The 23,643-nt window shown below is 38.8% G+C and overlaps 1 protein-coding gene across 3 annotated transcripts in view; it reads left to right on the forward strand.

The window, feature by feature from the left end:
* GABBR2 (gamma-aminobutyric acid type B receptor subunit 2) overlaps positions 1-23,643 on the forward strand; it is a 457,467-nt gene that overhangs the window by 280,429 nt on the left and 153,395 nt on the right. For all 3 annotated transcript variants that reach the window (XM_085052324.1, XM_085052322.1, XM_085052323.1), the window contains 3 exons: positions 14,991-15,071; positions 18,425-18,575; positions 19,063-19,195. In XM_085052324.1, the coding sequence (XP_084908450.1) occupies positions 14,991-15,071; positions 18,425-18,575; positions 19,063-19,195 (365 nt within the window). The remainder of the gene's footprint in view (positions 1-14,990; positions 15,072-18,424; positions 18,576-19,062; positions 19,196-23,643) is intronic.

Here is a 23,643-nt window from a genome sequence, read left to right on the forward strand (position 1 = left end):
TAAGCTGTTCTGGTTGGTGAATCACTGTTTTTGAACTGGCCGCAGCTCAATGATACCTATAACTCTCTCTTTGGACCTTTTATGGTAAACTTCAAAATGGTAGAAAAATGCCCAAAACCAGTTGTATTGTTTTGAGAAACTTAGACTCTGCATATATGCTATTAAGGACTTATTTACAGATAAAAAGGGCTGTATGTAATATTTCTTTTGGGTGAGGCTGTGTCTGTGTCCTCCCATCATTTCTCTCTGCCTCCTGCCACCTTTGCCTGCTGGTCACCAGGCTCAGCATGGTTGCCTGACCTGACCACTGAGCTGTGTGTGTCCTACAGCTGTACCTGTGTCAGCCTGCTGTCTGGTCTCTCTCTGGTCTCTCATGTCAGTTCTCCTGGTCTTGCAAAGTATTTTTAGTGTGTTGAAGGTGGTGGAGTGGGGCATGTGTCAAAGCCATGAAAGGATTCACTATTTTCAGGGTAGGAGCATGAAGAGGAAAGGACTGTGTCATTAATGGCTAGTGCAGAAGAGTTCATGAAGTTTTCATGGTAGCTCCACTGTCCCTCCCATACACACACACAAGAAATACCAGAAAACCCATGATGTACTACGCTTGAATGAAACAGGAGCTTCAAAAACTGCCGGAATGCCTGGGGGCACAGTGCACAGAGATGAAACAACCCAAGTAATGCAGCAGGTTGACATGATCTTGATACCAATTGCAGAAGTGAAAATTGCTTTCCCTATGAATTGTAATAATGCTATCCTTTACAGCTCAGGGATGAAAAGCATCTGCAGAAACAGTCCATGAATAGGATACATGAGTTATATAATATTTTCCATTCAACTAAGAAACTTCCATTTCTAGGAATATGTCCACTGGTGCGTGCCAGAAATAATTCAGCAGAGCAAGGCAAAGTAAGTTGGTGCTGCACATGGAAAACAGAGGTGCTGCCATAGAGCAGTGCTCTCCCCATCAATGGTGTGATTGAAAAGGAGCCAGCGACTCCTCTTGTAGCTAGGCCAGTGCAGAGGAAGACGCAACACAAGCACTGTTCTGTTCAGCAGCTGCATTTTCCCCCATGTTCACTCATGGTACTGCTGCAATGAGGAGTAGCATGGTCTGGTTAAGTGAAAAAGTGATTTAAGCAGGGTGGGCTTAAAGGCAGGGCCAGCCTTAGCAAGAGCTCTGCAATATGTGCTATACATTCTGGTCCCTCTGTTGTCTCTGCTTTTTCCCAGTTCTGGTTCTACCAGGACCATGACCAGGACATATCTGTTCCTGCTAGAAAGTCAGGTGGTAAAACCATTGAGGTGAGGAGGGCATCAGGAATAAGGGAAAGACTGTAGCTGGAATTTGAAGGTCCCAGATTTCCAAATATGCAAGTGAAGATCCAGATCTTGGTCTCACCCAAGAAGCATGATTTCTTCTCTAGGTTATGTTTCATATATTTGTGCCTGCTCCTTGCTTGTGAGTTTTGACCTTTGTTGTCTTACATCCCATTGTTCTTGTTTGATCAGTTACTTAAATCTAGAGCCAAGAGATTTCTGCTACATTTTTCTGTACCTACCCAAAACACATGGGAGCAAGCAAACATTTTTACATCTTTTATTAAAAGCAGTCAGAGCACTTGACTTGCATTGCTAGCTTCCATGAATCTGTACTGTATCTGTACTATCATGCTATTGCAGAAGAAGGAATTGTTTATAAGGTGGTGAAGAGACAAAACTTAGGCTGAAGTTTAAGTACTTTTTAAATACAGTTTTGTACTGAGATTCTTAAAATTTGGATACTTAAAGATTTATGGTCAAGTGTGTATCTCTAACTACCTAAAACACATGATATAGATGATAATTTTGTTCCAGTCTTTTTTTTTTTTTTTTTTCTTCATCTGGAAGCATTCTATGACAAATTTTCATCAGACACTGTAAAGAGGAAGGGCTTGGTAGCAGTTGCTCAGATACATATGCTCTGAGATGTGTACTCTCTCATATCAGGTAGGATTTATAACCCCTTCTCACAGTTTAATCACCATGGTTTTGACTTTCAGACTCGTCAGAAATGAAGTTAATGGGACAGCTGACTTTTGTAGGTAGCTTATAGTGATACTTTGCTATCAGTTTCAGGGAGAAGCTTTTTAATGTATTTTTAAACTGTTTTTAGCATTACTTGCTTCCAAAACTCTGCTTACTCTCTTACTCCAAACAAGCTTCAGCTTTCTTTACTTATCACACACCTACAATTTTAACATTGTCTCAGGCAAAAGGCAAAAATTATGTTGGAACAGTTAGATATGCGTCCCTCTCATTTAAGGCTCTACAATTTTTCCAGTTTTGATCCCAGTTGTAATGAAAAAGCAATTACACCAGTTTTAAACAGCAGTTTTCCAGAGTTTTGCACAATTTAAGGAGGTTATTTAATCCAATATTTTATGCCCAAATAATTAAAAAAAATTCTACCATTCTTCAGTCTCATACTGCAGTAGTCATATACGAGAAAAAAAAACGCATACTTCTGCTTTTCTGGTTTTAATCAGCTTTTCCCTTGTATTATATTTAATTCCTACAGGCATAAATCCTGCCCTAACAAGACAATGTTGCTGTATGCTATCAATTTTCTGGGCAGAATAGATTCTTTCAAACTAGGAGTGTCTTGTCAAGCTGTTTTCTCTTAGTACCTAAAATACCATTTTTAATTCTGGAACCTCTTAGAGGAGTGTATTTAATGTTATGCACAAATACAATGATACACTTATGCAAAAATACTTGTGTGCTCCGGCTGTGCTTTGCTACACAACTTTATTCCAGAGCTGTCAGGTATCTTATATAACTGCTCTATATTAATTATTAAATCCTTTATTATTTAGAGTAATTATAATTTAATGGCTGTAGCTTTCCATGGGAGGCTTTTTCTCTTAATGCTAGTCTGCTTCATGTAGCTATTCAAACTCCAGATGAAGAAAGAAAAGGAAAAATAAAACGGAATTTGAAATTAAACAGTTCAATAATGATGCACACTATATTTTAGAAAAAATTTTGAAACAATCATTAAAGATAAAATCAATGAGTTTCGCTTTGAAACTGTTCTTTGTGTCTTAGTTAGTCTTCTACACCAATTTCTTTGCTCTCAGTGCAACACGTTGCTCCTAATTAGGGCTAAAAGGAAATCACTGTTGGACCTTTTGCCTCCTTTTTTATTTTTTCCAGTGGATTAATACAAAGAGATTACTCAAAACAGGTTAAAGCAATTGGAGGTTTGCTGAAGCAGCAGGAAAAAGGAGTTATTTCTCTGGAACTTTGACAATTAACCAGTTCCAGTTGGAGTGTTTTTCTTTTCTCTTGAACACAGGATCAGCTTACAGGTAAAAAAGCCCAAACCTGACCAAACCAAAACAGTTTTCTTAATGAGTTTTCTTTTGCAAAGATTATTATTTTTTTCCATTGTAAGTTATAACACCATTGGATTTTAAAGTGAAAAATAGTTAAATGGTAGTGGTGACAAATTCTGCAATTCAGGACTAGATTTCATCCTACTAAAATGTACTGGTAGCATCTGGAGGAAGTAAACTCTATCAACATGAAAACCATGTATGAGGGTGGGCTAAATTCTGAACTGACTGTTAACATTGTCTTATGTTTCAAAACTGCTTTGGTATCATCCTGATGCACAATTCACATATATTTGCATTAAAAAAAAAAAAAAAAGGCATCAAATGGAAATTCATGAAGTGAGAAATATCCTTGTAGGGGTCTCTTGGGCTGGGCTGCTACATGAAACATTTCAAATGCTGGTGTTTGAAAACCAACTACCTCTTCAGTAGACAGCAGCCTCTTGTGAAGGGTTCCATCTCCTGGATCTGTCTCTTAAAGCCTGTGAGAACTGAGTGGGGCATGATCATTTTTTCTAGCTGCTGAGATTTCACCTCAGCCAGTGCCCCAAGCTTTGGGTCTCTCCCAAAGTGTGTTTACAGTCTCACAGCATCCCTCATCCTGGTGAGTAACCCAAACTTTCCAAACTTCTCAGGTGGCCTCACGGGGGTCAGAAAGACAGACAAGAAACACAGATTTTAAAGAGGAATCTCCCAGCAGCCACTGTTACTTGTAAAATGCATCTTTGCCCATGGCAGGGGGGTTGGAATTAGATGATCTTTAAGGTCCCTTCCTATGATTCTGAAACACTGAAGTTTGCAGTCAGGCACACACTTTTCTCCCTCTATGAATCATGCATTTCTTGGGTTAGATGGGCATCCTGGTGTTGTGTATCATTTCTTGTTCTCTCCCTCCCCAGTGTGCAGTCCCTAATTGTAGCAGTGGCAACCTCATCCCTGATGGGAGCAGAGCAAACCTCCCTGAGGACAGGGAAATCCAAGCTGTGATCCCATGTGACTTTTGCATGGGGAGCTGATTGTCAGGGGAAGGATAGAGCAGGAAAGTCTCAAAGTCTCTGGATTTCAGTGGCTCTTTGAGTGACAACTCTCTTGTTCATCTCAGCAGCAGAAACTGAAAGAGTGATCTAGGGGGATATCATACTTGGGGGCCTTCGTAGTCTCCCTTATATCTCAGTAAGGGTTTGCTTGCACTTGCAGGTTACGGCACAAGTGGGCTTTTTGTTGCTCTAAATTTTTTCCTGAATTATTCCCCTATACTTCCTGAATAAAGTATTTGGAATAAACCAGCCTGGATGACTCAAAACTGGATTTTTTGTACAAGAAAAAGCTTTGGCAGCTACCGTGCAAATCGCAAGACAGGAAAGAGCATAGAATTTGCAGCTTTGTATGAATGTGTTCAACACTGCCTCAACTCCCTTATTTTGTATCTTACGATGAGGACATTGGGAATTCTGCCTTTGGGCTTGACCCTGAATCATGAAGAATGCTCTTCATGTGCTACAGTGTTTTCACAGGCCACCTGGTGTAATGCCAAGAGTGGTTATTCAAGGACATAATGAGTAGTTCAGATCTCACACACACAATATGCACAGCAGCTGCTGCTCTCCTCCCATTTCAGGCTTGGTAACTGTGAAACTACAACCTTTAAATAACACCCTCTTAACTCTGTAAAAGTTTAAGGATGCAGTACGTAAGGAAGAAGCCAGAGCATCTTGATTCAGGGCCTCCCAGCTGGAGCAGAGCAGGCACAGCCAGCTGGGAGGCTGCTCAGCTTGTGCTGAGCCTTCCTCTGCCAGGGGAGGGGGAACACAGCCCTGACAGAAGGTGAGGGAAGGCCCTAATCATATAATCATAGAGATGCATCCAGATGTGCCATAACGGAGTTTAAGGTTTTTCTCTGCACAGCGTAAGATCACCAGAAATCAGGCATGCCTTCCCTCCTTGCCAAGGAGGGAAAACAACCTTGCAGGGAGGATTGCTGGCATGATCCTCTGGTCGAGCACACATCTTCTGTGCTGGGAGACATTTTTATTTCTGTCATGTTATGCACGTAGATTTGGTTGTCATTTCAATTAGGAAGGGCTAACCAGCCCTCGAAAGGAGAACTGCATTGTTCAGCTCATCGTGTGCATCCAAGTAGCCACCAAAAACACAGTGGCAGAGGCTTAGCAGCCACGTGCAGGTCAGCTGAAGCTGTCCACAGACCAGGGCTGCTGTTAAACTGTTGTGCTCTGCGTCACCACACTGACAAGAAAAGCCTCTCTGGGAAAAGGTAACCATGTCAGGTTTTCTAAGTGACATAGGGTTTTTAATTTGTTTGGTCTGCTGAAAAAAAAATAATTGACATTCCACATTGAACTGAATTTAGAATTTCAGTTATGTAAGTAATGTGTTTAGGTAGATGTAGTAAAACGTCTGTTTTAGGCATGCACAAGCAAATGAAATGAAATGCTAGAATATTAAGCATATGAGAGGAGGAAAAGGTCACCTTGATCTTCTCTGTCATTCAGTCAGAGTGTGTAGCTGGGCTGGAGTCAGGGTCATCCAGGTCCCTGGGGACCCTGTCTTTCCTGTGAGGATATTCTCTATCACATCATCTGTCATGTTGGTATGGAAAGCTTAAGTGCTGAGCTAGCAGATGGAAACTGGGATTAGGCCTGGTTTTGATTGTCTTGCATTTTTCAGCTGTGTGTATTTTACCCTGGTAAGTCAGAAGAGACTGACAGCAGTGCTATTCCCAATTTTTTCTTCCCTAAATGACACTGCTTGGTGAATTTGACTTAAGCTCATGAGTAACTTTTGGCTTAACTAAAAAAAAAAAAATTATCTGAAAATTTGATAATGATTCAAATCTTTCTTTTGCAAGACTCTCCTGATAGTGCACATTGTGCCTACTCAGACTGAGTTTCCAGGACACCAGGGACATAATAATTGCATTTGTTCCCCTTGCATAAAAGATGTGGATACACTAATGCTCTGTCATCTTGCATTTCTTTGAAAACACCATAGGTTGTTGAAATGGAGACGCTGCCATCCTGTGCTTTGCTGTCCCTTACCTTTGAATAAATGCAGTGTCATGGTGTGTCTTGGATTGTGTCTCATAGTCTCTGATGTTTCAGCACTCTGGAATCAAGCTCAGGAGGCAAGAGAACATGGCCACAGCTTCTCTCACTGGCATCTCCACTCCCTGCACGGTTCTGCCTTCACTTGTGTCTCTCCCGGAGAGACTCTGACAGATGGAGCTGCTGCTGGGCCCTGGGCTGCTGCCAGGGGGGTTCTCTGCTGATCAGTGGCATCCATGTCCAAACCTGTCACTGCCTGGATGGCATTTCCAACCCGGGAAGCTCCTGGGAGCTCTCCTGGGAAGTCAGCCCAAGCCTGCACTGGCTGATTCCCTCACACACCCACTGTGGAAAATGCACTAGTGCATGACACAAGTGATGAAGTTGAGTTATCATTTAATAATTGAGCAAATGTCTTCTCATGATGGCTGCCTGTAGTTTTACATGTACAGTTTTATTTCCCACTGTAAATTCTGAGTCAAGAAAAGCATCCTGGGTTTGGACTCTACCAGGAAGTGGTGATTCCCAAGTGATAAATGGTATAAATATAAATTTTTGTAGACCATGCTACATTTGTAGAAATATAAATATTAATATAAATATTAAAGAACACATATATAATTGCACTATATATCTTTAAAGAATAATTTACTTTGGGAAATAAACTCTCAGAATGATGAGGATTTGCAATCTCTGAAAAGTTAATAAAATCATAAAAGACAATGAACAACAGAATAGGAGAACCCTTGGCTAGACTAAGGCGTTGCAGTTATTGCACATGCATCTATCCTAAAATATAAACATACCATAACCACTTGAATATATATTTTTATCTGTTAACTTATTTGCTAGAGTTGATTCAAATTACAGACATATGTTTCAGGTTATACAGTTTGATATCAGTCAAGACTTATGCTACAATTATTAAATTCAAAATCAAGTGTGATCTTATATACAACCTCATTTCAAACTATCAAGGATTTTATTAAGCATCCTAAGAAACAGGAAATTCTATTCCAAAGAATTAATGTAAGCTCTGTTAACTTGCTTCATCACAACAGTTGTTATTCTTCATGCACGATCTGCCTTAATTTCTTTATATTTGTTTATACCTTTCTCTGTTTCCTCAATGAAAGCTGTAATGATGGTGTCAACAATTCAAATTTTAGGAAATAATTGTTTTAAATGAAGGCTTTATTTTTTATTTCATTATATAGCTCTTAGATACATAATATATAAATATCTAATATATTTTGATATTACATCCATATGAGCTATATTACTAAATATCTATGCAGAGCTAGAAGTCAGTCTAACAAACCAAATAAGAGACAAAAGTATAACAAGGAAGGTGGAAACAAAGCTTAGACAGAATCAGTAAAAATAATTTTTATAAGCTTGTAAAAATGCAAAATCTTTAAACTTTTATAGAAAAATCTTCTTGGGCTACAAAATTACTAGATTCATTTATGAGTTCAGGTTACTTAATGATAACTTTATGTGTTACTCACTTTCTTGCTGGCTTTGTCCTTTTGGCTAAACAGCATCACTAATGTAGTGAAATACGCCCAGGGTTAAGACTCCTCAGCTTTTATCCTGGCTCTAAGGATACCCTGTTTGGCCTTTGTCTGATTTGACCTTTCTGTCTGTTTTGCTTTATGGATGACAGAAAGATTTATAGACAGAGAGTTGGCTTTCAGGAGTAATTATCACTTGCTATATATACTACTTTCATAACTCAGGATTTCCTGTATGCTGTGTATATAGGTTTCCAAAGCAGTGAAATCTAGAATTTAATAAATAAAACACATAAATAAAACTTTAAATGAAGGAAATAGCTGTGCAGCAGTTAAAGATGAAGGTAACATTTTTTAGGGCAAAATAAATTTTAAACCTCTAATTACAAAGGTAAAAACTGTTGCAATGCAAATCCTTGCAAAGGTAACATATTTTTCTTCTTTGATTCTTTCTTTCTGGCAGTTTCTGCTGAAGAATAATCTTCTATCTGACCTGACATTTAATTCCTTATTTGAACTGCAATTCTTAATCTCAGCATTTTTGTCTTTAAACAAAGAAATGGTTGCCTGCAAGTGGATGAAATTCATGAAAAAGGTTCTGCTCATTCATTATTTATAAGCTTCTATTGTGATTTTTTTTTTTTTTAATTGGAAACTTTCAACTTGTGTTGGTTATTGCTGATAGGTGATAAGGATAACTGAAAAGCTTCTCAGTCCTGTCTGACAAGGATATATTATGAAAGTTAAGATTGCATTAATTTGCTAAGACCTCCTACATGATCCACAACATGAATGCTTCTGTATTTATTCCAAAGGAAATTAGCTTTCCTGGTGCTTATTTTCATTTAGTATTGTGAAGGCATTTGAGACAGCATTTCCAGTTTTTGTGGTAGATCGTTATTTTATGAAACAGCTTTCAAAAGGAGGGAGACAGGTAAGGCAGGTTAGCAGAGACTTCGCAGGCAATTTGCAGAGGATTTATTGAAATATGGGAAGTGTTCTCAGGCCTGGCATTAGTTTGCAGCCTCCAGCTTAAGTTTTTCACTGCTTGTGTTTGGCCTGTCTTCCTTCCCGTGACTTGCTCTCTGAACAGCCTTGGCCACAGGATTACTGTCGCTCAGTGCAGCACAGAATCTCTTCAGGAGCCTTCCCAGGAGGCAATAGAGGGAATGAGAAGGAAGACCTAAGACCTGCCAGTGACAAATGATTGCCAGGTGACTGGCGGTGTAGTGTTAAAGAAAAGCATTCACTCTTTCATAGGGAGTGTGAGCAGAGGTTAAATTGGAGAAAGACAAGCCTCAGGACACAATAATGCAATGTGTCAGAGGACCCTTCACCCTTTCTCTGGACTGAACCTATCAATTAGGTGCCAATAGCTTGCTAATGGTGAGCTTTCAGATAGGTCAGCTGTATCTTTGAAAGTGTGAGTACTTGTGCAGTGGCAGGGTTTTTGATTCATGTCTGGGAGATTGATTTGAAATCTGAGATTAAAAACTGTCATGGTTTAACCCCAGACAGCAGCAAAGCCCCACGCAGCCACTCGGTCACTCCTCCACCAGAGAGACTGGGGAGAGAAGTGTCAGGGTGAAAGCATAAAATGCAGGGATTGACATAAAGGCAGTTTAATAGAGAAAGCAAAAGCTGCACACAAGCAAAGCAAAACAAGCAATTCATTCACCACTTCCCATGGGCAGGCAGCTTTTCAGCCATCCCCAGGAGAGCAGGGTTTCATCATGCATAGCAGGTACTTGGGAAGACAAATGTCTTCACTGCAAGTATCCCCTCCTTCTTCCTTCTTCACCCACTTTATATACTGAGCATGATGCCATATGGTCTGGAATATCCCTCTGGTCAGTTGGGGTCACCTGTCCTGGCTGTGTCTCCTCCCAGCCTCCCACACACCTCCAGCCCCTTGCAAGTGTGCCAGCACAAAAAGCAAAAAAGGCCTTGGTTGTGCGTAAGTCCTGCTCAGCAATAAGAGAAACATCTCTATATTACCAACCCTGCATCCAGCACAAATCTAAATACAGCCCTGTACTAGCCACTGTGAAAAAAACTAACTCTACTCCAGCTGAAACCACCAGAAAACCTTTCCAAATTTTAAAGTCATTCTCCTCCTAATGATCTTCAAGTATTTCAGGTGTGTATGGACCATGCTTAGTTTCACCTGATGGCAAACACTTTTCCAAAACTCTTCTGAGATCCTGATGACTAAGTATTCCCTATAGCTGCCAGCAGTCCTGTTGAGCTGTGATGCATGTATGAGGCATGATGCTCAGGAATTAAATGGTTCTGTTGTAGGACAAGGTTTAATAATATTGGTTCCAGAGATAGGCTGCTGAGTGCTGATTATGCAGCAAGATTTTCTAAAATGCTAAGCATCTAATCACTCCCACTGAATTATGATGGTTAAGCAACGGGGGCAGCTGGAAAATAGTGGGAGAAGGGATTGTTAAACTGATGTCAGAGGACAGTTTAAGGGAGTGCAGTAATCATTTACTGTGTGGAGAAGCAGGAGAAGCTATATAAAAGAGCTTTAAAAAGCTTTTTAAGGAGGAGCCATGGAAGCAGCGCCTTTTGCAGGCATGGTTTTTCAGAACAAACTAGGACCTAGGTACTTTGTGTGCTTTCAGCTATATGTAATATAATTTTCTGCTGCTTCTAAATTGAGAATAGCCTGTGCTCTCTAGATGAGAAACCTCTGTGACCCTTAGTTATCTGGAGAATAGTCCATGGTGAGTTTACTGAATTTACTTTAAAATTGACTTTTTATTTGTTGGAAAATGAATACTCATCATTTGCACGTTTCTCTTTGTAGTTTGCATGGAATTCTAAGTTTATAAAGAGCTGCAGTGGCATAACAAAGTGTTCTTAGTTCAAGTGTTCAAGCTATGGTAAGCTACTATGCCATGAAATCCTTAATCTTCTCTTGGAGCCATGTGATTTGGGCACTGCAGTGATGTTAGGGCAGATATATAATTTGACTTTATTGTGGTAGCCTAGAAATAGTTTTTACATGGCTACATCCAACCAGACATATTGGAGTTCATGGATCATTAGTGTTCACTTATCAATATACATATTTTTTAAACTTTGTAGGATACTGTGTTTTTCAGAGTGCCCTTACTATTACAAGCATAAATTGTACTGGTGCTTATACTGGTGTAAACATTTTTATGTTGGCTTAACTGCATTACCACGAGGTTTATTTGTACAACTGCAGTCAGACTGACAAAATTGAGGGTGCTATTAGCTTTAGATATAGTGTAATTGAAAGTTAGCCAGCACTGCCTACACAGAGGAAAATGAAGGAAATCCATCTGTCCCTTCTTATGCATTACAAGTGCATTTCTCTCATCCTTAAACACTCTCAGCAGAAACTATCTGCATGAGCTGTGAATGAGTACACTTACAAAAATATGGGGAAAATACAAATTATGACATATAGTGAAAGAAACTGAAGCTAAGCATAGTCTCATCTGGTGTAAGTGGAAAACAGTCAGATTGGCAATCATAATCATAATAAGTTTGTTTTACTTAGCTGATATAAGTTGCAGGATTTTTTTTTTTACTTTTCTTCAACAAGAATATGTAACTACCTGATGTGGTCTCAAAAATCCTCTGTACTAACTTCATGAAATGTGAACTAATTAGTTGTTATTGTGTCAATTTGTGTGGAGTTCCTTAAAGTGGGCTATAAAATTCAGTAATAAAATATGTAGAAAAAAACCAACCATTTTAATATACATTTAAGAGTAGCTGAGTTCTTTGTTGGCAGATGGCTTTCATCTTGACCAAATAAGTAATTTATTCTGTGACAATTAATAACAACAAGGATGAATTTTTTTATAATTCCATGAGAATTATAGGTATAACTTACAGTCACATTTTTCTGGGCCAGTTTCATCTGGGTTGGTTAGTTTTTATACTTTTTTTGTTCCTCTGTGAAAGAACAGCTTCAGATTCAAGTTCTGGAATTTCTCCGCTCCTGTCATGGTATTGACAAACATTATCTCACAAACTCAGTATATTTTTCTTCTGCATTTTAACATGAGCTTCAATACAATCTCTCTATCATTACTATGGAAAGGTCTAGTTACAAATAATGGAAGCACTACAGAAAGAAACCAGCATAATATTCTGGATGTTCTGAAAAGCACTTTGTTGGTGTGTTTCTTTGAAGGAGTTCTACTCCCTCCTGTCCTTTTGTTGTTGAGCACTCAGAGGTTTTGACAGATATGAGTTACATTATACAAATACTATGCTAACTTTAATAATTCAGAACTGCCAAAGGAAACTGGAGGGAATGGCATGTAGAAAGATAGAGCCTACTGTTCCATCCTTAACTGTATTGAGCTATGCAAGAGAGCAGAGAGCCACAGTGCTGTCTCCTTGATTCCTTTAATTAATATTTGGAAGAGATTTTGTCACTGATCAGCACTTGTTCTTGGGGATCTGAAAAACCAGCCACTGTATTTCTCCTTGCTGGGAGAACAAAAGATCACAAAAAACCTTTTTGTGTCTCCCCCTCAGCACCCTGTAATCACACTATAAAATGAATGGTATATCCTTCCTCTCAATAAAAATATGGTTTATTTCCCTCACAGACTAATTTCCACAGCTGTCTCTACTTTAAGATATCAAATATCTTTATGGCTTTTCTTGACTTCAGTGAAGTGTGGCATGTCCTCTATGAATGTCGTTTCCTGTTTGTAAGGGATAAGGCACTGATCATGTAGTTCCCTGGTAGTAAATGTTGGGCTTTTTTTCCCCACACTCTTGGGTTTTTAAGTCCATACAGTCTTGGTCTTCAGGTTGCCATGGAAGTTTGTGTCTCCAAATACTGAGCTCCATTCCTACAAGGTCCAGCGCCTGGTAACCAGGCCAGCTAGTTATGGGACATCTCTTCAGGCACATTCTCATTGTTGCTTCATCTGCAAAGGAAGCAATGTAAGAATTTATGAATGTTGAAAAGAAATGGCAACGTCTGTCATATGAAATAATCACATAAAGACTTTCTTAATTGAAGTACTTTAATCAGACCACAGATTTACACCGCTTTTTGTGTATGCTTCTCCACCTGTTATGTGCTTCCCACATCTCATCGAGTCCCAGGAAATTATCCATACAGAAATGGTTGCAGAGCAACTACTCATTTCTCTTCTTTGCTCAGCAGAGTTATCAGGCTTTAGCCTGTGGCTGTGAAGTTGGGGCTAGACCAACACCAAGGTGTGTGTCCTCCCATTTTGGTGTCAGGAGATGATGTGGACTATCTGGCATCTAATGTGCATCCTGTATATGAGTATGCATCCTGATGTTTGTCTCTTCTCTAGGCTATGTTTTGATGTTTTAGACCTACAGGTAGCAGCTGTCATGCTACAAATACAAATGGAATTGAATCGTTCTGCTTTTAGCATTAACCTTTTTAGCTTTTAGATGACTACTGGGAATATTTTATTGTTTAAGACTGTCAAAAATTTATTCATGCATCTATTTCACAGTGAATTTTCAGTCTGTGACAGAAATTATAAATTGTATTCATTCCTATGTGCGTGTGATGCCATGTGGATGGGCTTTGTGAAACTGCTGCTGGACACCAGGGAATTTTGCTTTTATTCCAAACTAGTCTTAGGTCCGTTCAAGTGGATCATGCTCGTGTGAAAGGGACATAAGTCTTCAGAACTGCAGACTCCAGCTTTTGGTGGGGGTGTAGTAAATGTAGGACTCTCTGCCAGATTTGCAGCCCAGTCTACAATTTGCTGTAGACCATTTTAACAATATAACAATATGTATAACAAGATAACAATAAAAAATGGTTTGTGTTAAGGAAACTCTTGCCTCCTGTGAGCTCTCAGATTAGTATTAGTCAGCCTGTAGATTTTACTAAAATGGAGCTAGCTGCTCTATTCAGCAGAGATGAACAGGCAAAATCACTTTGAGTGAGAAAGGAGAAAAGGTTAATGTGGAGCTGTTGGGTGAAATACAGTCTTTTCAAATTTTCTGTATAGCTCAAGATCATCAGCTCCCAAAATCAGTGTCACAAATAGGGTCATGAGCTCAGAATTTAAATGTAAATTGGGTTGTGCATGCCCAGACAGAGAGGAAAAGGAAAGGAAATTCCTTTTCCTGAAAGGAAATTTTTGTCTTGCAGAGCCAGTTCTTCAAAGAATCTTTAGCCAGTGGGCCTGAGGTTTATAAGTCTCATCAAAATGTAAAAGTTTTCGTGTAAAAGTAATAATATAGTACGCTTCTGCACTTCTAAGCCATACCAAAAACCCGACAAAAACAGCAGAAATTAATTGGTGCCAGATGTTATCAGAAGTGTGGGACAAATGCATGTCAGAGTTCCAGGTACAGTGGCCAAGGCAGTGAACAAACAGATTCCTCTAACTGCACACTCTATTCTGTTAGGTACAAGAAGGCCATAAATGTGGTGATAGTCCCAAAATAGCGGATGAGACTAACTGTAAAATTTTAGCTCAAGTGCACATTGGCTTTAATTACATAACATAGTATGTTTTGTAGTCAGGGTACTAATGAGTTGCTAATTCCCAGTCAGAGTAAGAGATTTGATTCCCAGCATATCTGCTAACTAGCCAGTCTACTCCATACTGGCTGGAGCCTGCTGCCATGACTCTCCTGGGAAATGCTTCACAAAGCAAGATGTCCTAGTTGTTTAAATGGGAGAGGAATGTGTGATTTCACTGTGTTTGTTCTCCCAGCAAAATGTGCTGCATTGTGTGAGCCAGTTAGAGACTGTGATCTTAAAGCTGGAGATGACTATGTCCGATAAAAACAGGTTCCTGATTACGTAAACGACTTCTTAAAAATACTTTACATTTCTTTCAAGAACCAGAAATATTTCTTTTAATGATGTTAGCTGTCTGGAATTCTGATTTAATTATTCATGCCCTTTTCTTTCATATTTCTTTTCCTTTTGACATGCTGTCAAAAAAAGAAGACAAAATCAGTTAAATAATTGAGAACATGTGAATTGCCATAAACAATCACTTTTGTTTGTTTCCCTGCAGAACAAAAGGAAGTAAAGGTGGGAGAATACAATGCTGTGGATGACAAATTGGTAATAATCAACAACAGCATCAGGTTCCAAGGTAGGAGACAAAACTGGAAAGAGGTACAGGAGTAACATGGATAGCTGTATGGAGTTTGTAAGACTGTGTGCTCTCAAAAAACTGTTTCAGGATTTTAAATATCCATAAGCTATGACAGTCTGGAAAGTAAAAGGCACCTGAGATGTGCTTAAAAAATAGGAGAATTCAGAATGGAAAACTGCAATGTTTTGATATTTTATACTTGTTTTTTACTGCAATGATAGGGCAAAATCAAATTTGTATGTGTACACAAATGTTCTTTGATATTTCCACAAGCAGGCTTTTCATCAGTGAATAATGTTCTATTACATCCCCATTTCCCACTCCCCCAGTTCATCTCACCTGAGGGATGCTCTCATGTTCTGTGTTTGCAGACATGAGAAGGAGGTGGTTGTTTTTCTTTGGGAGGTGTTTCTTAGGTAGGTAGAAAAGAGGTTTTCAAAATACCAAGGCTGAGTTTAACGTGTCCCATGTGAAACAGGGATAGAGATGTTTTCAGACCAGTAGTACTCCCGAGGTCCACAGCAGACATGTAGCCTTTGTTGCTGTATCTTCTTGCCATATTTTTAATCCCGTGCTGCTCCTAATATAACCTGGGGACTTCCTCTGCCCTCAAGCACTTTGAGAGCAGCCATACCCATGGTTTTCAGAGCCTGTGGCCATGGCAGCCAGGTGTGAGCCAAAATGAGTTTTAAGGGTGTCTCCTGTTGAATACAGGCAGATACATTTTTTTCAAAGCTAAGTTTTAAGATGTAATCCTAAAATCTGCTGTGGTGCAGTTCAGTGAGAGCAAGTGAAGTCAGCTTTGTGAATTCTGTGTGGTTTTCCCCTGGGAGAGGTGAGGTGGATGAGTATCAAGCTGCTGTACTGTTGTACCCTACTACGCCTTCCTCCGGTGTCCCAACACCCAAGGTTTGCGTGAGCATGAGTGGAGTTTCACTGCAGTGATCTGATTCACAATTACTTGTCCATCTGCTGGATATTTCCACCTTCCCTTTTGGTATCCTTTGCTGGACTTAAAAGAGCACAGCTACACAAACTTCTGTCATCTCTCTGAGAATGAGGCTTTGGAAATGAAAAGTGTGGAATCTGTCCCAGTTGCCAGAATCTGGGACCCAGCTTATTATTTTTGCTGTAAGGAGGAGCTAATGATGTGGGTGAATACTGATTCAGTACCGTGAATTTCCAGACAATATATGCAGGATTAATCTAGTTACAGCAGGCAGCTTTTGTTCATAACTCCTCACCTTTATGGACAGTAAATGATGGGATAAATTCTCTGTACAGTCTTTTTTCAGGACAAGACTGCTAGGTCTTGTTCTGACCACATCTGAAGGTGGTCACTCCCCTCCCCTCACCAATAGCCCGTCTTTTGGTTGTTTTAAGATGTATTATGTGACTCACAGTGAATCTTTTCCTTTTACTCATCTTAGCTTTTTGTTGAAACAGTTGGATATTCAGTTTGGAGGACACTGCCTTCCAGTCAGTATAAGAACCTTAGTGACTTTAAATATTTGAAATAGACTGTAGTGAATATGTTCCTCTTTAAACCATTGCGTACAATTGCACAGCAGCAGGAAGAAACAGGATTAAATGGCCAGTGCACAAACAAGAAAATACATTTTGTAGACTCAGTGTTTAGTCACACTTAATAAATGCAAACTATCAATATACTCTGTAGAGTTTAGATACAGTGGGGTGGGGTTTTATTTCTTAGAGTTGGTTCTTTTAAATCAGGCATGTGTTTTATTGGGTTTTTGGCTTGTTACTTGTCTAAGTTGATGAATTACCATGAACAGTAAATGCATGTAATGTGGAGGGAAAGAGGAAAATCTCAGGTACTTTTCTCCAATATCAAATCAGCAAATGGTCCCTTCACTGCCACTTTCTTGTGATCACCTAAAGAATTTTTTTTTTTTTTTAAAGTTGGGCATAAAGACTAAAGGATACCGAGTTTCCATGTTCTGAATCATTTCAACTTAACTGTTACAAGTAAAGCCATTTTATTGTGTAAATCCCTGAATATTCTTTTAAGTGCAAGGCAGACAAGAGGATGTAAAATTCAGCCATGGCAGCTGCCAGTCAGGTGCTCACAGCTCTGCTTCTGCAGCTGTGCTGTGAATGGATCTGCTCATCCCAGCTACCCTCACAGCATCATGGGGAACTGATGCAAATGGACATCATCAGGCATTCTAGGGCACAAAAATCTGTTTCTGATGGAAGACAGTGATGCAAAAGGCCTTTTGCCAATCTCCCGCACCAAGGAAAATTAGTAAGCAGGTGAAATGGAGTGTGGGAAGTCAGGGATGCAGAGCTTTACTGCAGTTGTCAGAAAGTGATTCCCCTCATTAAACCAGGAAGCCTTTAATTAGTTAGAGCTGACTGTCAATGAAGTATACAGGTTTAAACAGAGTTTTTAAATTCAGACATTCAAATCCACATCTGTAGGGATTAGCAAAGTGGATCGGTCCCTATAAAACTTTTGCTGTCCATTTTTTCGTATTGGTCCCTTCTGTAGAATCCTGAGGGCACCAACAACCATCCCTTGCTCCTCCCAGGGCTTTCCCCACCTTACCCACAGCCCAGGACAGCATTTCAGCCCCAGGACTGTCGCTGTTGAGCAGCTAGCAGAGTAATGAATGCATCGGTTTTCAGTGGCAAGAAGGAATGACCTTTATTGTTTTGATTTCATCACATTTATAGAGTTCTCAAAAGTCACCCAGATTGGTCAGTCAGAAGCCTTCTCCCAGGCCTGATTGGCCAGGCCTGCACTGCCCAAGTTCTGGGACACTGTTCCAAAACATCCAAACTTTATCTTTATTTACAAAACACAAGAAAACTTCCCATGGGAAAAACTGTGCTAGCCACACAGGACCATCAATCCCTGTCCCAGTGATGCTACAGTAAGGATGATCTCCAGACAAGCTGTTTGAATTAGCTGTGGCAATGACAGAGGGCACAGAAACAATGCTTTCAGTTTTCTATTCATTGCTCTGTCGCTTGTTTCAGAAAGGCATAACCTCCTGGTAAAATTTACACTCATAGTATGCATTGAAGTGTTTATTTACTTTAAAATGAGGCTAGTTAGCATGTATGGGGTTCTGCACTGGGGTTTTGCTGTGTTTTTTCTTCCAAAGAGGATATTTACCTGCTCCAGAAATGCAAATCTTCATGTCAATCACTGTGAGTAATGTATGTCTGTCAAAGTCAATGATTTTTATCAACCACTGATGTGGTTCACAGCTGCTAAGTGTGCTAATTCAAGGTATAGTACTTAGGTGAGGCAAAATTTCTTGTAGAAATTCTACATCTGGTTGAGCTTTAGCCCTTTTTTCTTCTTCATGTAATTCTAGGACTTGAGCCTCCAAAGGACAAAACTATTATACAAGAGGAGCTGCGAAAAATCTCCCTGCCTCTCTACAGCATCCTCTCTGCCCTCACAATCCTAGGAATGATAATGGCCAGTGCTTTCTTGTTCTTTAACATCAAAAACAGAAATCAGAAGTAAGACTTTCATGTTACTTCTATCGCATGTTCTTTTGTATTTAATGCCATGTTTGTAGAAGCAGTCACGTGTATATATCGATCTACATATATATGTAAGGAAAATGAGAAAATGGGGAAAGATAGTATTTTAGAACTATTTAATTGAAGTCACTGGATAATATATTCACATTGAAACAGACTGTATTTAAGTTCTTTTATACTGTCTAAAAAGTGTAATTTTCTAATTTATGTTTGACTGTCTGCTAATAACATTAACCCTAGCTAATTAATCTATCAGTAAAAGAGGAGGTCTTTTTACTAAGCACTCAAACACCTGAAACAGTGCTAGACTTTATAAAACAGCAAATACTGTGCATGCCTATATATTTCATGAAGTTCTAGAAGGGTTATCTGTTTGCTTGGTTACAAAAAGCTCTTCTTTATTGCTCTAGCAGCCTAGCAGTAATCTTTTCCTCTTTAATGCACTATCACCTTTTGTCCATAGACTAATAAAGATGTCCAGTCCCTACATGAACAACCTTATTATCCTTGGAGGGATGCTTTCTTATGCATCTATTTTTCTTTTTGGTCTTGATGGATCCTTTGTCTCCGAAAAGACATTTGAGACACTTTGCACAGTAAGTAATTCCGTGTATTCTAGTTGAATTGTAGTTGAATTCAGTCTTACAGGAAACTCTGTGAGAAATGCAAACAGAAAAGTTCAGTAGTTGGATGTGTCATTCTGACAAATCACTCATTCTCATAGTCCTTTCCTGGGATGTTTACTGGGACCAAATTCTAAATCATGCACAAGGCTTCATTATTATTATTATTACTGTTGTTGTTGTTGTTAGTATTAGTATTATTGAAAGCTTCAGGTGCATTTGGATTTGACCTCAGACTGAAAGGGTAGATGTATATTCTTGTTTTGAAATCATATGTATGAAGATGATTTACTAAAGGCTGTGTTCATAGCATAACAACTTCTAATACCTGTAAAGCTACTTCGTTTTCTTTATACATTCCATGTGATTTTAAACTACAATGACTGCTGCTTGTCCAAATCTCTTAGTCAATCTCTTTGGCTGATTCTCCAAAAACTTCTACTACTGTTTCCAAATTACGCTATAGGTTCTCACAAGCCTAGGTCCATATAGAATATATTCTATTTTAATCAAAACAAGCAATTCTGATACCAAATTAAATATGTCCACCTAGAAACTTGTAATGTCTTAATTGCTTTTTGTAATATGCACTTACTCTGACTTACAGAGGTCTTTTCAAAGAAAGGGAAAGGGCAAGAACTTTGCTGCAAGGATACTCCTTCCAGAAGCAGTACAAAACAGCATTTAAATTTATGCAATATCTTCTTAAAAAATTCTAAGATTCTGCTCGACCTGTTGCCTAAAAATACCAGATTTACTCGGGAGTTGTCTTCACTATCATTTTGATTCTTCTCCATGTCTCTAGAAAGTTGCAGTTCACAGCACCTTTTGTTTTCAGGAGTCTGAATTTCCGATGTCATGACTGGCGAGAGAGAAATTTTACTTCAAGAGGATAATTCAAAGCATGAAAGTTGGATGCCTACAGCTAGTTGATGCAGATGTATCCCAATGTGCCCTCCATACTGGCTAGAACCATTACCAAAGTGACACACCACGTGACTTGTTGTTAGACCATTTCAAAACACTGGAGATTCTGTAGCACATGCCAAGGAGGACTAGAAGATATATTGTAGGTGAATGTACAGGATTGTCTGTGGAAAGTCTTACCTTCCTTAGCTGGGCCTGGACACAGCTATATATTAGACACTTAAACTTTAGCAGCAAAGGAAAGGAGAAGGAAACAATATCTGGTCTTCCTACAGCTAGAGCTCTAATTCTAAATACAGCTAGTAGAAAGAGATGCCTTAAATATTTTAAAAGGATGATCCTGTTCACCTCTCCCAAACTAGGCCATAACTCTGTGAATGCAGTGGGACCTATAGGAAGTGGAAGATGACATCATCCATTTTTTATCCAGGAATTATGCCTTTTTCTGTGAAACAGCTTCTGATGGAGCAGAAGTGTCATTGGGAGGCCCGTTGTTGATGTCAATCCCTTCTTTTCTCACCCTCTGTTGCAGAAGGATCCAGTGGCAGGGGACACAATTTTTTAAGTCCTGATGTCTGCTCAGCCTTGAGGGGCTTGTATCCAGAGCTCCTGAGCTCACTGCCAGGCTGCTGGCCATTGTATGAGTGGGCCACAACCCTCTTCTAGAAGCAGCCATGCAGTGCTGAACAGAAGGAAAGTGGGAACCAGAGGTACTTATCAGCATCTAGCTGTTCTAGGAAGCAGATTTACAGCCAAATGTAGCTATATATGACTAAATTTGAGTCCTTCTTTACATGTGAAATAGCTCAATCTTAACTCTGAAAAATGAAGCAACATCCAAAACCCTGTGCCTCTGAGCTAGAACATTTCTTCTATTTGATTTTTCTCTAATCTGCCTCTCAAAATGTAATCACTACTCTCATATTCTAAATGCAGCAAAATTTAACTGTTGGCTGCTTATTTTGTCTAATCTTACAATTCTCTTCCTTTTATTCCAATTTGTTTCTGTCACATTATGTTAGATCTCTTTGTCTGCCATGGAGGGATAGATTTGAACTTGAGGAAAACACTTAAATGACTTAGATGACCAATAAAAGAAAGGGGTGGGGGAGGATCCTGTGTCCCAAAGCCAAACTTTGATTAAGAAATATCACCACATGCCTTAAGCAGAGATTTTTTTTTTTTTTAAACATAGCTAAATGCTGTATAAACAGAGCAGAGTCTGAGATTTCTTCCCAGTCTTGGCTTTCCAGGTTTTCAGTCCAGTATAGAAGCATTTCTGATTGTGTTTTCCTGGGCATGGCCACTGATATATCTTATGAATCTCAGTCAGCAATTAGTACTACACTCACAGATGCCGCAAATCCTTCAGTAATCACCAACAGGGAAGGTTTTCCCAACTGGCTACTCATTCAAACAATTCTTTTAAAATTTCTTCCTCCAATTATATTTTTTTAATGAGATAGCTTATGCTTCTCTTAGCTATCTCTACACAGCTACCACTGACTGTGGCAGTACATTTCTATTGTATCTAGAAAACTCTGAATTAGTGCTAGGAAATTCATAAATATGGGAGGCAAACCCACTTGCCTTTTGAATAACTCTTCTCTCTCTCCCCTCCTCTCCTCAAATCCCCCAAGTGCTGAGTGCAGAGAATATATTTTGGCTCCATGTCATGAACATCCCAATTCCCATGTGAGCAATATGCTTAGTGGATTCATAAGGGCTACTTACAGATACCAGTGCTTATAGGATCAGGCCTGGAAAAATCTCTCTTCATCATCCATCTCCCTGGAAATGCGTGATTTTGATTACTCATTCTAGCCATGAGAGATTAGTTTAAAATTCCCATTTTATGTCAGACTGTGGCTTAGTCTTAAAAAAAACACCACAAAAAAACAGCTACAATGGAGATTGATCATCAAAAGCCATTGAGGCAAATCACTGGGGTGTAACAACTGTACCTCAGACACAGAGAAGAGCCATGTCAGTGAAGGGAGGTATTTTTTTTGGAAGTAAAAATTTTGATTCAAGTTTTGTTAGCACATGCAAAGCTACAAAGCTGTAATTAGTGTCATCCCCTGTCTAAGCCAAGTAATCACCATCATTGTCTTCTATATTTCAAAAGTGATTAGATCTCACCAGGGTAGCAGTATATACCCAATAGGCAGTGTACTTAATTAGAAATGTTATATATGGTTTCTGTTTAAGTTTCCGACAATTTTTGGCTACACTTACAGGAGATCCTTAAAACTTCTGTGTTTACTAAGGTGTCTCTGCCCACAGCAAGGGGATTTGAACTAGGTGGTCTTTAAGGTATCTTATGAGCCAGGCCATTCTATGATTCTATACTCCAAATTCAGGAAAAATAGTTTCCAAACTGTAGGTGTTCCTTTCAACTCTATTGGGTTTTTTTCCTCTAGAGCATGTTATTTGTAGTGCTGCTTGGAGGGTGAAATGCTTTGCAACCTCAACTATTTTTCACTTTTCTACAATTTATATCTACATGTGACATATGCTTAATGCAGTAATATTACAAGGACACTGAAACATGATCCAAAATTGCACCAGTATGACCTGAAAATTTCAAAGGATTTATTTGATAAGTTGTACTACCATGTTCCACCCAGTAAGGCACTGGTTGTAGGAAGATATGGTGTATAAGTCGTTACCCTGAAACATAGAAACAAGTGTTAAATGTATTTAAGAGTCAGCAAAGCACTTTAAACATATAAGCAAATAATTTGCTGAATAAGGGTATTATATTAGTTTTTGAAATTATATAATGTTGACTCTGTGATAGAGTGATAGAGTGGGAATTTGTTCCCAAACACACTCATTTTCATCTTGGTATGCCCATTTTCCATGGAAAAATAATCAAATATATCTAAATACATAATAATTGTGTGTTTTCACAGGAAGAACTCGTAATAGCAAATGTAGCATAATTTAGTTCCATGTCAGAATTAGAGATTAGGTGTCATATTTTAAAACTCCAATTATGTGGAATTAAAATGATCCAGAGCGTGAGTTCTGAGAAAGTGGTCAGTGTATTATTGAACCATTAGATCATGTCTTACTTAATAGCAACTTTATTGGTTGCACAGAACAAGAAAAAGTAATACAGTATTTCAAGTACAAAGTGTTTCAGATACAAGAGAGAGAATGAGAATGATATGAGAATTGTTTATCTTTGTTTTTAATCTCAGAATTACCATGGTATCATTGCAAAAAAAAAAAAAAGTTAGAAGTAAGGGTGTGAAATGAGATGTGATGTCAACTGGAAAAATGCAAACAAGTGGAAACATATTTGAAAGCATTCATTATATGGAAGAGATAGACTCAAAATTAGCAATGCTAGTGACATATCCTATGAATAGAGTTTAAGGTGACATACTAAATAGAGATACTTAAAATAGAGAGAATATCAGATCAGATCATAACATTTAGACTTCTGTAATACATTCCACTGAGAATTTAATGATTTACATTTA

The sequence above is a fragment of the Lichenostomus cassidix genome, chromosome 2 (genome assembly GCF_008360975.1).
Source record: "Lichenostomus cassidix isolate B80296 chromosome 2, HeHo_3.0, whole genome shotgun sequence".
NCBI classification, from domain to species: Eukaryota; Metazoa; Chordata; class Aves; order Passeriformes; family Meliphagidae; genus Lichenostomus; species Lichenostomus cassidix.